At 46.9% G+C, this 13,328-nt stretch overlaps 2 protein-coding genes across 2 annotated transcripts; both read right to left on the bottom strand.

The window, feature by feature from the left end:
* Positions 1-47: 47 nt before the first annotated feature.
* Positions 48-2,909, bottom strand: GGS22DRAFT_69920 (fungal-specific transcription factor domain-containing protein). The gene is made up of 7 exons (XM_047967847.1): positions 2,696-2,909; positions 2,605-2,638; positions 2,417-2,546; positions 2,319-2,364; positions 1,517-2,266; positions 820-1,457; positions 48-752 (listed from the first exon to the last, which is right to left on the bottom strand). The coding sequence occupies exons 1-7, from the start codon at positions 2,729-2,731 to the stop codon at positions 170-172; spliced, it is 2,217 nt and encodes a 738-aa protein (XP_047823160.1). The 5' UTR covers positions 2,732-2,909; the 3' UTR covers positions 48-169.
* Positions 2,910-5,064: 2,155 nt separating this feature from the next.
* Positions 5,065-13,207, bottom strand: GGS22DRAFT_153647 (fatty acid synthase S-acetyltransferase). The gene is made up of 6 exons (XM_047959886.1): positions 12,317-13,207; positions 11,751-12,258; positions 7,501-11,694; positions 7,156-7,440; positions 6,696-7,108; positions 5,065-6,636 (listed from the first exon to the last, which is right to left on the bottom strand). The coding sequence occupies exons 1-6, from the start codon at positions 13,075-13,077 to the stop codon at positions 5,247-5,249; spliced, it is 7,551 nt and encodes a 2,516-aa protein (XP_047823159.1). The 5' UTR covers positions 13,078-13,207; the 3' UTR covers positions 5,065-5,246.
* Positions 13,208-13,328: the final 121 nt, after the last annotated feature.

The raw sequence follows: 13,328 nt of genomic DNA, 5'->3' as shown, positions 1-13,328 counted from the left end.
AATCCCTTTCATGTACCCAATAAATAGGTATTTTCCAATGCCAACTTTGTCCTTTCTTACTAGAGGCAAAGCCTTGATCCATAAACATTCTGCCACACAATTCTACACACAAACTCCTTCTGCCTATTTCATTGAACAGGAAGGGTTCGGGTCTAATATGTACCTATTTTCAATTCCACCAAATTTCCTTCTCGGCAAGATTTTCGCTCCTCGATGTTTGAGTATCGTTATATTCGAGAAGGTCGAAGGTTTCAAAAGGTCCTTTTCCTAGCGATCCTATTAATGTTGCTAGTTGGTCCTCTGCACAACCCCCTGAATCGGCCGGGGATATCAGCGAGTCGAAGCTTGAACTTGTGAGATTCGAGGTACCTTGACTGTCGTTTTGAACTTGCGGGGATGTGTTGTTTTCATTATAATGAGTATGTATGTCTGAAGAGGGGGTGAAGGGAGATGCGCGACGTGTGCGCCTCGGCGATGTTGAAGATGAGAGTAATATCGAAGGTGATGAAGTGTGATGTGTTTTTCGCCGTTTATGTTGGGTTTTCCTCGCAGATACCACGTCTATGAGAACGGAAGATATCTCACATAACCGTCTATTGTATGTATTTTCTTCTTGTAGATCAGTTATGCTTCGAAGCATTTCGGCAAATGATTGGAGTAGTTCTACGTCTGGTGAATCCTGCCCCTCATCTCCGCTGAGAACATGTGCATAAACCTCGTAAAGGTATAGAGGCGGGTGGGAAGCGACGATGCTATGTTAATGAAATCAGTCTCCTCGTGCCAGAAGATATGAGTTAAGTAGAAGCTGGGAATGCTAACCGCGGAAGTATCCCTTGATGTCCTATTTCCACCGTGGAGTCCCATAGTCGAAGCAAGAGTCTCATACATCTCCTGCTAACTTCTATACGTTGAGATGTTGCATCTGGGTGTTCCTTGAAGGGCCACATATATAACAATTGCGTACAGGCAAATCCGATAGATAGTTCGATCTTCGGAATAGGTTCCAGAGAAGCGGTACTATCAGCCTCTTGATCTTTACTGGACTCAACCAGCCAATCCTGTAGTTTCTTGTTGAATTTCGATATCATCATTCGAACTTGGTCCTCGGTCCTTGCTGGAGCTCTACGTGCATATATCTCCAAGTATATCTCTTCCTCGATTTCGGCTAGCTTCGTTTTGGAAACTAGATCATTCATTGCCTTGTCGTCAAATAATTTCAAGGTAGTATCGATATAGACGTCGGATACAGGAATTGAAACCGACCCGCCGACGATCCAGCAGGCCGTTTTATCGAGAATATATAAACAATACGACACGCATTGTCTTTCTCTGGTGTCTTCTCGTTCTAGTGGGTTTCTTTCCCAGTCATGGACGCCGATGGACCTTGCGCACTGAGCAGCCATATTAAATAACTTCTTGAAGACATCTGGCGGCATATGTTCTTGTGCTACTACACACTATTCGTTGACTATTAGAAATTCACTCAAAACAATGAGTGTCTAATAAAAAAGCTTACCAGAGATAGGAGCGCCTGGACGTTGATGAGTCGAGGTGAGAGTAGAAGTTCAGCATGCTCGATTGCCCTTCTTGCATTTGCGAGGAAACCCTTCGTAAGATCGAGATCAATAGAAGAGGTACCGCGCACCGGCTTAGACCTACTCGACTTATCTGAATGACGAGGAGGATGGGATAGGTTTGCAGCTAAAGTCATAAGTATCAAATTGTTGGAACATACAATGCGCCCTAGGTCTTGACCGGAAGAACATGTCGTTTGTAGCGCGGTGGCAATTCTCTCGAATGATTCTTTAGTCCAGATGGGGAAATGAGGGTTGATGGTTGAGAAATATGGTTCGATCATACCCCTCAAGATAGAGATGGGTGGTGCTGTAGGGAGAATTCCATTTCGAATGGACTTTTCTTCCTGGCTCACTAAGAGATCGATTTTTTGCTGCGCAACAAGGGCGTTTTCTCTCACACTCTGATTCCCAGACTCAACAACGAGGGGTTCAAGGATAGAGTCTCTTATACTGTATAAGAGTGACTCTAGCGACGTTGGTTCAAAGTATCTCTCCGTGGTTTCAGCATTTTGACCCCTCATAAAGTGGCCAAGAGGCCTCTTGAAAATGGGTGCATCGTAGGTCGTGGGAGTGGCGTCCTCTGGCGTGGGCCAAGTGTGACTGGGCTGCAGCGCTACAGGAGCTTCAGTGAGGGTTGGGGTTCCTGATGCAAGCCTCTTCACAGTATTCTGTGTTTCTGCCAGTGCGTCCTGTATAAAGTGATCAGTCAACGCGGAAACAAAACGGGGATAACTGACATACCTCCAAATTTTCAAGGCGTCTGCTTAAACCCTCAATGGTATGGCTTCTACTATATGTTAATTGTGTATTTGAGTTTGTTTAATCGAATAGAATCTTACAGTAGAGCTGTTTGGTTACCCTTCTTGCCATTCCCAGACCATTCACACTTTTGCCCAAGGCGGTTGCAGTTGGAGCAGAAGGGCTTCTCTCTTCCGCATCGTATCTTCTTAATTCGGCATTGATCACATACTATCAACGCGATGATTAGCTACCATTCACACCAACGTAAACTGGGGTCCCCGCTCACCTGCGTAATCCTTCCCGCTCATCTCCTTGGACATCTGGTTACAATTAGATCTCTTCGATTGAACATTTTCAGAATGGCTTCGAGATATTACCTCCTCGTGTGTCCGAACACGCTTTTCGGAAGACATGATCGATAGAACGGTCTCCCATGACCTTTGTCAACGTAAGGCGGATGGAGCTCATTTCAATTACCTAGACCTTCGCTTCCAAAGTCCCGAAACTAGTCAGTACCTACCAGGTAATCAAGAGGATTTGGGGTCCAAGACGAGCGACCTTAATGTTCCTCCTATAACTAGATCTCCCGACCCATTTAACAAGCTTGAGTGGATATTGCCGTAAGGCCAATGCTACCTATGTCTTGGTATTCTAGGTATCCCGCCTGTTCTATCTTAATCTGGTACAGGTTGAACTCGTACGTGATTCGACATGCTTACTGGTGATTCCACTAAATCCTCGAATGTTACGCAATCATCTGCTTGTTCCTAGCGGTCCGATGGTCCCCAAGGTGTCGCGTATTCGAAGCTGAGAAAACGGTCCTGGGCGAAACCCCTGCTAGTGGGTTATCCGCACTGGCTTATGGAGAACAGTACGGCCACGTTCTGCACCTTTCGAGCCTTAAAGCTGCAAGCCAAACGCCCTATGACGACCCACCAGATTGTAACCATCCACTGTATTGGCGAACACTGGTTGAGCTGCACGATACCTACCTGGCTTGGTCTGTTCCCCCGATGTGAGATGGAGGCGCGGAACTTAATTCACACCGAAAGGATGTAATACTTGGATGCCAAGGGCGTATGGGTCAATGAAGATACCATACGACTTGCTGTAGGTTTCGTCAAATCGGATATCTATTCATCAAGCGGTCATCATATATTGTAGGTATCCGTGGCATATGCCGAGCGGCTTTGTCATATGTACGAACAATCCTTTTCCTTGACTTTTTTCGGCAATTTAGAGTGCTTATTGGCCGTAACCTTTGAGATATTATGTTTCCTGTAGGACTTAGCGTATTCGTCAACCTGTAAAAACCACGATGATACCCAACGCTGATTTGGCCTAGACTAATCTATTCTTACGAAAGATTCGGTGAGCTAGCTTGTAAGCTCCTACTAGACCATCCGTCAGTTCCATTGAGTGTAGGTAAGGTGCTGACAATATATCAATGGTCATGAACGGTCGCAATGTTAGTTTTGGTACGTCATGAAGACCCCGCCTTATTAATTAGGGCAGTAGGAGCTGAAGGTGAGGGTGGCGAGGAGTAGGTAGAAAGCCCGTGAAAATTAGTGGACTAGCTTGATATTCATGGTGGACCTAGATCTAATGGTATGGTGGGTCATATCCCATAAATATAGCACAGCATATCTATCTTCCCATAAGAATAATATTTCTATAACATACCTCGCCTCGCTCATACTTTAATGCAACGACGTTCGATATGGCCAGCGGCTCTAAACCCTGAATAGGCATCTCGGCCCGAAGGATTGGATCGTCAGATAGGTTCCTAGATAGGCATTTCCTGGTTAAGTAAAACCTAGATCCTTCTTCCACTGTAGGCGATAGTAGTCACCTAGTTTCCTTGCTGCCTGATCCGCTCTACCTCAAGCTAAACTACCTTCAGGCAATTAGGATCAGATTCAGGGGCTAATTGTAACAAAAGCGTACTGCAAGTGCCGTGACGAACCCTAACTACTCGTTGCGTTACCGATGACATTTATCGATGCCAAGTACCTTCTTGATCTTGCATGATCAGAACGGCCCGGGGCCGAGGTTGAAACTAGCACCGGTGCGGGTGACACTGACATAACAGACTCGGCCGAGCCAAGATTGGTGAACCACAGCATCGGATCGAGAACGGTCGCACATGTGAAAGCGGAATCTCGTTCCACGAGATTCTCATATATTCCCACGTGCGTCTCGATCTCATCAAGACCAATAGGAGTCAAGTCATATCTTTAAGGGTAACATTAAATCTAGAACATCCATCTAAAGGTGTAACCATGACATTTTGCTCGATAGATATCATACCCATTAGGTGGTATTGGTAACTGCAGCTGTGGTAGTATAGTTTATAGTGCTCCAACAGTAGGAAACTTGGAAGTGTATTCTTTGTTTGCAATTGGTGCCATTCTATGGGGTCTGGGGTAACCCAAAATTAGTAATATCCTGCGAGGGCAGGCTGGGTCTAGGCCCCCAAGTCCTAGAAGCAATTAATAAGGGGGTCGCTTTCTATAGGTTCGCTAGGTAGGCACCTAATATTTGAGTATTTCTTGTAAAGCAGGCGGAGCTTTCCGTTAAAACACTAGAAAATTACCCTGACTTCTTAAATAAATAGGTAGGTACCTACCTAGCGTATATGGTACTTGTGGCATATGCTAGGTATGCAGTATAGGTAGGTAGGTACTAGGTACGCATGGAAAATCTTCAGGTAGAGCACCCATAGACAAAGTCATAACCCTCATAATTTTAACAACAAGAGAGAGTTTCTTATTCCAAACAATCGCTTAAGTAACCTAACATAAAAAGAAACCTAACCATCCATACATGATACCAGAATATCCGACATTGCCCCTTCCGTATAATCCTAGTTACATTGCCCATGATTCGTCCTTCAAGGGGATCCCCTATAGTACCTCAGGTAGGTACCTATTCAGAACCCTTCTGATCATCATTTTCCGCCAAAACCCTTAACAAACCTTCAGCAGCATGCTGCCCCAGCGCATCAAGCGAACCCATACCCAACATCTCAAGAACACTGATATCAAACGAGAAGACCTGCTTCCACCAAGCGCGTAACTCGAGCGCTACCAGTGAATCCAACCCTAAATCAACTAACGACATGGACGTGTTTAAGTCCTCCTGCGGTTTGAGTAGTAGATCGAATAGCTTCTTTCCAATTTCAAGCGCGAGTGTCTTGGAAGACTCTGCCGCTTTGAGAAGAGAGGGGTCGGCTTTAACAGTAGCGAGGAAAGTCTTGAGGACCTCGTTAGATGCGGCGGCATCTGCACCTCCGCCCAAAGCATTATGATATGAAGCCATGCGACGATCCTTCCTCCAGACCGACCGATTAGCAGAGCTGCTAAGTGGGATTGTTGAGCCGAGGCCAAGGACAAACGTGTTGCTATCAACAAAGCGAGTACCGCTTGGCTGATTTTCGCGAGTTTCAGTAGGTGCCATGGCAAGCGCCATCGCGTCAAGAAGTTCTTGTTCGGTAACTCCTTTAAATCCGGTAGATTTCATCTTATTCATCAGCCCTTGTTGCGATGAGATGAACCCGATTTCTTCAACAGCCCCGATATCCACGACAGATGCAGCAAGGCCTAATCTTTTCCGATACTGCGCGAATGCGTCTAGGAATGTATTTGCGCTTGCGTAGTTTGCTTGACCAGGTTGCCCAATGATACCGGAAAGCGAACTGAATAGGACGAAGAAATCAAGATCGACTCCTGTAGCCACGGTAGCATTGTGAAGATTCCATGTCCCCCCAACCTTGGGAGCCACCACAACATTCCACTCATCGAAAGTCATAGCCTCGAAATTCTGGTCGCGAAGAACCATGGACATTTGAATAATGCCTTTCAGGGGGTGCGTCGCTGATGAAACTGCCTTAGCGACATCATCGAGATTTGTGACGTCTCCCTTCACAAGCTTAACATCGCAGTTCATGCTTTTAAGCTCATTAACAAATACGCCATCGCTTGGACCCTCACCGGCACTTCGTGAGAGGTAGATTAATTCACGTGCACCGTGATCAACCATCCACGCTGATATCGCACGTCCAAGACCACCAAGTCCACCCACCAAAAGGTACGACGCAGAGTTCTCAAAATTTGCAGACCTAGGCCTCTTCGATGTTTCGAAATTAATACCACGATCTTCTGGAGAGTTCCGTAAAGAGATGCCAATTCTACCAATATGTTGTCCCTTTTGCATGTATCGGAACGCATCTGCAGTTTCTGTTGCGGGGAAAATCTTCAGGGGCTGGATTGAAGTAATGGCCCCCTTTTCGTAAAGCTCCAAGGTGGACTGGATAAGCCTACAGAGTGCGTTAGTCAACCCAATTCAATACCGCTCATTCTCGAAGTTAATATTTACCTCGTCATTAGAACCGGCTTCTTCCAGAGCTGATCGATATCCACACAACAGTAACTGCGATTGGCTAAGAAGGCATTCATGTCAAGTTTTCCGTTGCCGATCAAATCTCTCTTTCCAATCTCAATCATGGAGCCGAATTCCGCAACACAGGTCCAGGTGGCATGTAGAAGTTCGCCGGAGAGGGAGTTGAGAACCAGATCCACACCAGCGCCGTTCGTTTCGCGCATGATCCCCTCCACGAATGAGTCATTTCGCGAGTTGAATATCTTGTTCCTTGGTATATTGTAGTGTTCCTCAAGAAATTGGACCTTTTCATCATTACTGACAGTCGCATAGATATCTGCCCCTAACATCTGAGATATTTGGATGGCTGCCAGCCCAACCCCACCACATGCGCTATGTATTAGGACGGACTACTTGTTATTAGTAGGCTATAAGAATAAAGATCAAATCGACTTACCTGTCCCTGTTCAAGACGCCCAATATTCATCAGGGAATGTATAGAGGTAACATAGGGCATGAGCATGGATGCAGCTTCGTCGAAACTGAGGCGATCCGGGAGCTTCGCACAGAACATTTCTGGGGTAGTGAGAGAAGTCGAATATGCATGTTTCCTCAAACAACAGACTCGATCGCCAACCTTAATATTCTCAACATCGGCTCCTACACGGGTCACGATACCGGCAGCCTCGAGTCCGAATTGGCGTTTAGGAAGTTCGACTATTCCCATGGCAACTAGGATGTCCTAGAATACTGCTATTAGTTTCCGAGCATCAGTAATAGTATTCTGAAGAGATCGCCTCACCCTAAAATTCAAACCAGCAGAATGAACATCAAGTTCCACTTCATCGCTGCGGATTTCTTCGCGTGGCTGTTGGACCCAGTGTAGCGTATTGAGACGTCCCGGCGTACCGACATCAAGAACGGCCTTGTCACCAGATTCCGACACCAATAATTCATCCTTCAAGGCAAAAGGATATAATCTTCCCACCTGGATTTCTCCGCCACGAATCGCGTATTCGAAGTCAGGTTTCAGAACATCATCATCCTCACGCCTCTGGAATTTCGCCAAGACCTGAACTATTTTATCGTTCGCCGAAGCGAAATCGTCAACTTCGCATGTCGCAAAGTCTACCAGCATCTCCGAGCGCATCGTCCTCGCGAGACCAAGTACTTGTGCATATCTGGGATCTTCGCATCCGAGCTGACAAAGGGGCGTGATCCATAAGAGTCCGGCATCCTGAAGGCCACGGAGGAACTTTCTAAACGATTCGAAACGAGCAGAGTCTAACTCCTCGAAGTACGGTCCATATATGTCGAGAAGAGAGATGACGTCTTGTCCTGGGGGCGGGGAATCGTGCACATTACACTTAATGATTTCGTATCCGTTCTTCTCAAGTTCGTCAACAATTCCGCCCATTCCACCTTCATCATCTTCGCATAATATTGTTACTCGTTTCTTCGCAACATCGGTGGATTTGGAAGGCCTTGCGATTACCGTCGCCATCAATTGATGTGGTCCATCGGAATCCAGAACTGTTCCATCAATTCGACCAAAACCTGCAGTTAGAAGTTCGGACTCCCACCTCTTCACATCGAAATATGGCTCATTCGGCCTACCATCAGCAATACCGTGCCACCAGTTAGGCGAAGATCCAAATATGTAATTGACCCATTTCGAGGATGGACACAACTCCTGAAGTAACAACCGACCATCGGGGCGAAGAAGCCTCTTAATATTCTTCAAACTCTCTTGGATGTTTTTAGTTATGTGAACGGCATTTGACGCAATGATCAAATCAAATTGACGGTCTCCAAATTCCTGCTCTTCGAGGTCCTTGCTAATATTTAAAGTAGCATACTCCATGTTTGGGAACGGTTTCTGTTGGTCCTTTCCAGAGATAAAGCCCATGGACGTGAAGGTATAATTCGAGCAAAGGACTTGTCCATCCGGCCGAGTGAGGTTCTTAAGGAAATTAGTTACTGACGAACCGGTTCCGGACCCAACCTCTAGTATCTGCAAATTTGGCTTTGAGTGGCCTAATGATTGGATAAACGTGGATATATCAGTCTGGTTGATAAAATCATAAAGACCAGTGAGCTCGTCATCCGATAGAATATCCGGTAACGTTTGGCCCGACACTAGGACATCAATTTTGCTTGATGTTTGGCGAAGAGCAGTAGCCGCAAACGCAGCAGGGGTTCCAGAGAGACGAGTTGCAAGTTCCTCGATTCGGGCCTTCAAGGTTCCATCATCCAAACCAACTAAACCTTCTGTCTGATTCTGCGAAGCAATCCATGATACATATTTCTGTATGTGACCTAGGTGGCTTCCTGATTTTGGGAGCGCTCGTTGAGAAGATAATAAGCAAAGCTGGCTAAGCTCATCTAGGAGAACCATATGAGGCGCGCGATCAAACGGCTGTAGAATCAAATCCTTTATATCTAAAAAGTCTATGTCAGAATTCCATTCATATCGTGCTGCTGCGTGAGTATCGGCCCCGTCGCTCGAAAGGGCGCCATCGGCAAGAGTCATGCGAATACCAGAGGCTTCGAGGACTGTAAGATCACCAGCGGTACAGCTTCCACCCCCGAGGATTGAGTGGTTGCTTGTTCTCTTCGCTGAGACATTCGTGATCATGTCAGAGGCACATCGAACAATGCTGAGTTTGTCGATACTTGTCGGAAGCCAATTCTTAACCTTGCGCGCGTAGCCATTTACGGCAGCGGCGCTCATGATCTGTAGTGTCGCATCGATAACCGTAGGATGAATGTGGTAATTAGCCTCGTCTCCTTGTCGACTGTTCACCACTCTTCCAATCGCTCGATTCTCGGAATTGGTCGATGTCTCTATGGCATCAAGGGATTGAAAAGCAGTCCCAAGGTCCAACCCAGACTTGCGCATCGTTTCATACCACTTTCGCGCATTCAATTTTCGGGGAAGCTCGTCAATAGCTGCCGCTGGTCTGAGACTTGCCGATAATGCTGTGACTTCTCCTGTGCAGTGTTTCGTCCACACGTGGCCATTGAAGGAAGAGACAGTGAACTCCCACCATGAACTATTCAGCGAATTAGTTAATCGATGGGGGCGGAAAGTAGTCATCATCTCGGTCGGCTTCCCTTCGCTCAAGACTAAAGCCATACTGACAACGATATGTCGAATACTAAATCCCTCGTTAATTTCAGTGATTTGTCTCACAGCTTCTCCGGCTATGGCAATATAACCAGCAAACGGGAACACCACATCATCCCCAACCTTGTGGTCACGAACCCAAGGTGCATTGGGAAGGTGGAACATGTTGCGCCAAGCAGGTTCGATGTCAGTACTCTCAGGCGAGCGGGAGCCTAGTAAATCATGGTACGGGTTCTTTCGTAGGCGCCAATCTCTACATATCCGAGGCTCGTACCAGTAACTATCTTCGTGGTTCCATGGGTACCGAGGGAGGTCTGGGAGACATGAACCACTTGGAAATACTGACTTAAGATCGATCGGAACATTTACTGAATGAAGCTTCCCAACAGCGGTCAAAAGTGACGTGATGCAGTTTTGGTTGCGCGCCATGGTCGCAACATAAGGCGCGGGCGAAGAAACCTCGGTAAAGATCTGTCTTAAGGGACCCGCGAGAGCAGAATGCGGTCCAACCTCGAGGAAAACAGCATTCTGACCAACTTCATGTTTTAACAGGCTAGTAACAGCTTCTCTGAATCTGACTGGAGACTCCAGATTATCTCGCCAATATTTAGATCCAAGGTTGCGTTTTCCGTTCAACAGTTTGCCTATCACACTGGAAAAGAAAGGAATCGTAGGCTCATTTCCGGTTACTTGTTGCCCGATTAACGAAATATAGTCCTCTCCAATCTCCGCCATATGGTAAGAATGGTATGCTTTATCGACCTGTAACAACTTAGCCAGCACATCTCGGTTTGACTTTTTGATGGCTGCAACTACAGCTTTAACTTCCTTCAAGTCGCCTGAAATTGTAACACTTTTGGGTGAATTATCGCAAGCGATGGTGACGTTAGGGACTAAGTGCTTCTCCGTCTCTTCCCAACTCATCCCTATAGCTGCCATAGACCCGGCTCTCTTTTGCTTAGTTGTTACAGCGCCACGGTGGTGGGCGGCGATGATAGCCTCCGCAGCTGTAAGGGCCCCAGCAGCATACGCCCCCGCAATCTCGCCACTAGAATGGCCAACCACTGCATTTGGCGCAATTCCATATGCTTTAAGCGTATCGACGAGCGCAATTTGAATAGCCGTGCAGAGTGGTTGAGATAGCTCCGCCGTACTAAGTCGACTTTTTCTAGCTGGCTTAAGAAGCTCCTCTTCGATAGAATAAAGTGGTGCGTCACCAACTGCAGCTCTTAGGTGTTTGTCGAGTATTTGTATTGTGGTTTTAAACGTTTCGTTAGACTGCAGTAACTCCTTGCCCATTAGCGGCCACTGGGCGCCCTGGCCAGTGAAAACCATCACAATATTGGGCTTCGGGGCCGCTTTGGTAGGGGGTGCAGCGTTCTCAACCACCCCATTATTGGCGATAGCAAATGTTCGGTGCTGCAGATGCTCCCTCCGTAAAGCTAAGGTATAGGCTAAGTCCGCTAATTTTTCAGGATGTTTTTCTACCCACTGCTTATAATTCTCAACGGCTCTCGTCAGGGATTTTGAGGTATTTGCCGAATATAATAGTAGTTGTGGTATAGTAGGCGCATTCTGGGTTATAGTAGACGCGTTGAAGGTAGCAGCGGAATCTAGAATTACATGGGCATTTGCACCGCCTACACCAAAGGAGTTAATGCTCACGCGCTCAAGTCGAGAAGCTGGCCACGGAGTAGGTTCCAGGGGAACAGTGAGTTTTGCCTCTTTGAACGGAATCTTTGGATTGGGTGTTGTGAATCGAATATTAGGGGGTATAGTGCGATTTTCTAGGGCCAATACCATCTTCATTATTGCCACAAGCCCCGAGGCGCCTTCTGAGTGCCCCAAATTTGGCTTCGATGAACCCTAAAATTAATGTTAGACACCCCTGTGGGGAAATGATCCCCTAGAAGGATACGTACGATGTAAACACCCGATTCTCCAAACACACGAGCAACGGCATTGGTCTCTATAGGGTCACCGGTTGCTGTTCCTGTGCCATGGCATTCTACCATAGCTGTCTGTGAAAAGTCCGTTATCCCAGCGACTTTATATGCTCTTCGCATTAATGCTTCTTGCGCATCAGCACTCGGCTGCGACATTCCAGGAGTTTTCCCATCGACATTATGTGATGTCGCTCTTATAACCGCTCGGATTGGATTTCCATCTCTAATAGCATCACTCAATGGCTTGACATAAATCGCAGTGACTGCTTCGCCACGAGCATATCCGTTAGCTTCAGCTGAGAAGGTCTTACAGGAACCATCTTTTGAGATAACCCCTTGTTCTGCCAAGGCAGTTGTCATGCTAGGTCCTAAAATGAGGTTGACGCCCCCGATTAATGCAGCTTCGCAATCGCCCCTAGAAATAGCCATACAGGCTTCGTTCAGCCCCACAAGAGCTGCTGAACATCCCGTACGGAGAGTCATACTACAGAGGTAGACATCTAATTAGAAATTGCGCGATAAGTGATGCGATGTTCACATACCTCGGTCCACGTAAATCCATCTCATACGAAATTCTATTCGAGAGCACGAAATCGCCGGTGCCGACTACTCGGTGCATGCCCCATTGTTGATTTTCCTTAGCGAACATCTCAAGCCAGTCTTCCCCGAAGTTCCCTACATAACAGCCTATCGTCTTTCCCCTCCAGTCGGTGACACCCGCATCCTCAAAGCATTCTCTCGCGACTTCCAGCAGTAATCGTTGCTGGGGATCTGCACGTTCAACTTCTGTTCGCGGCATCGTAAAGAACGATGTATCTAAAGCCCCTAAATCGACACTGTCGTCCAAGAAGTATCCATGTTCGGTGTAAACCGTGCCTGGTTTCCCAGTAGGAGAATAGAATGCGGATAGGTTATATCGACTCTGGGGAACCTTGGAGCGTGCATCGCCCTTAGCGAGTATGAATTCCCACAACTCCTGCGGTGTCGTTAATCCACCCGGCAGACGAAGAGCCATGCCACATATTGCAATGGGCATAGCACCACTGCTGACATTGCCATTAACAGGCACGTCGGTGACATGATGGCCATTTGTCTGGTGGCCATTTTTTAACCATCCGTTAACAGATTCGCCATTGGTAGAATATCCATTCGTCTTTATGCCGTTGGAAGAATGCTTGCCATCTTCGTTTCCGTTGACAGGCGACCCATTAGTTGTAGCTTTTCCATTAACTTTTATCCCATTGGGGACGGGATGTTCTTCGATTCCCCCGCCATCCAAAGTCGTGGTGTTTGGAGTAAGCATGGTCCCGCGCTGCCCACTCTGGAAAAAGAGCCCTGGAGGTCTATGAAATTTCGCGGAGAAGACCCTTAAATTTGGGCATGGAGGGGAGTTGGACAAATCATTAGATCTGATAGATCTATAAAATTACAATAGTCCCCTCCTAAACCAAATCCATACATGAATTAGGTTCTATTGACCCCTGCCCATAGAGGGGGTTTTGCTCCGTACCTGATAAGCGCGGATTCCGTTACCGAAGCCCCTGGAAGAGTATT

This window comes from Annulohypoxylon maeteangense (assembly GCF_022496945.1).
Source record: "Annulohypoxylon maeteangense strain CBS 123835 unplaced genomic scaffold GGS22scaffold_2, whole genome shotgun sequence".
NCBI lineage: Eukaryota > Fungi > Ascomycota > Sordariomycetes > Xylariales > Hypoxylaceae > Annulohypoxylon > Annulohypoxylon maeteangense.
Note: the sequence above shows the minus strand (reverse complement) of the source record. Positions and strands in the feature narration are given on the sequence as shown.

What these genes read in the sequence shown, in the direction of transcription:
- GGS22DRAFT_69920 (XM_047967847.1), bottom strand. Translation starts at nt 2,731, where the DNA reads ATGTCTTCCGAAAAGCGTGTTCGGACACACGAGGAG. An exon ending in GTGTTCGGACACACGAGGAG is followed by an intron (nt 2,639 to 2,695) that starts GTAATATCTCGA and finishes AATTGTAACCAG; the next exon opens with ATGTCCAAGGAGATGAGCGG. An exon ending in GAGCGGGAAGGATTACGCAG is followed by an intron (nt 2,547 to 2,604) that starts GTGAGCGGGGAC and finishes TCGCGTTGATAG; the next exon opens with TATGTGATCAATGCCGAATT.
- GGS22DRAFT_153647 (XM_047959886.1), bottom strand. Translation starts at nt 13,077, where the DNA reads ATGCTTACTCCAAACACCACGACTTTGGATGGCGGGGGAATCGAAGAA. An exon ending in ATGGATTTACGTGGACCGAG is followed by an intron (nt 12,259 to 12,316) that starts GTATGTGAACAT and finishes CTACCTCTGTAG; the next exon opens with TATGACTCTCCGTACGGGAT. An exon ending in GAGAATCGGGTGTTTACATC is followed by an intron (nt 11,695 to 11,750) that starts GTACGTATCCTT and finishes CATTAATTTTAG; the next exon opens with GGTTCATCGAAGCCAAATTT.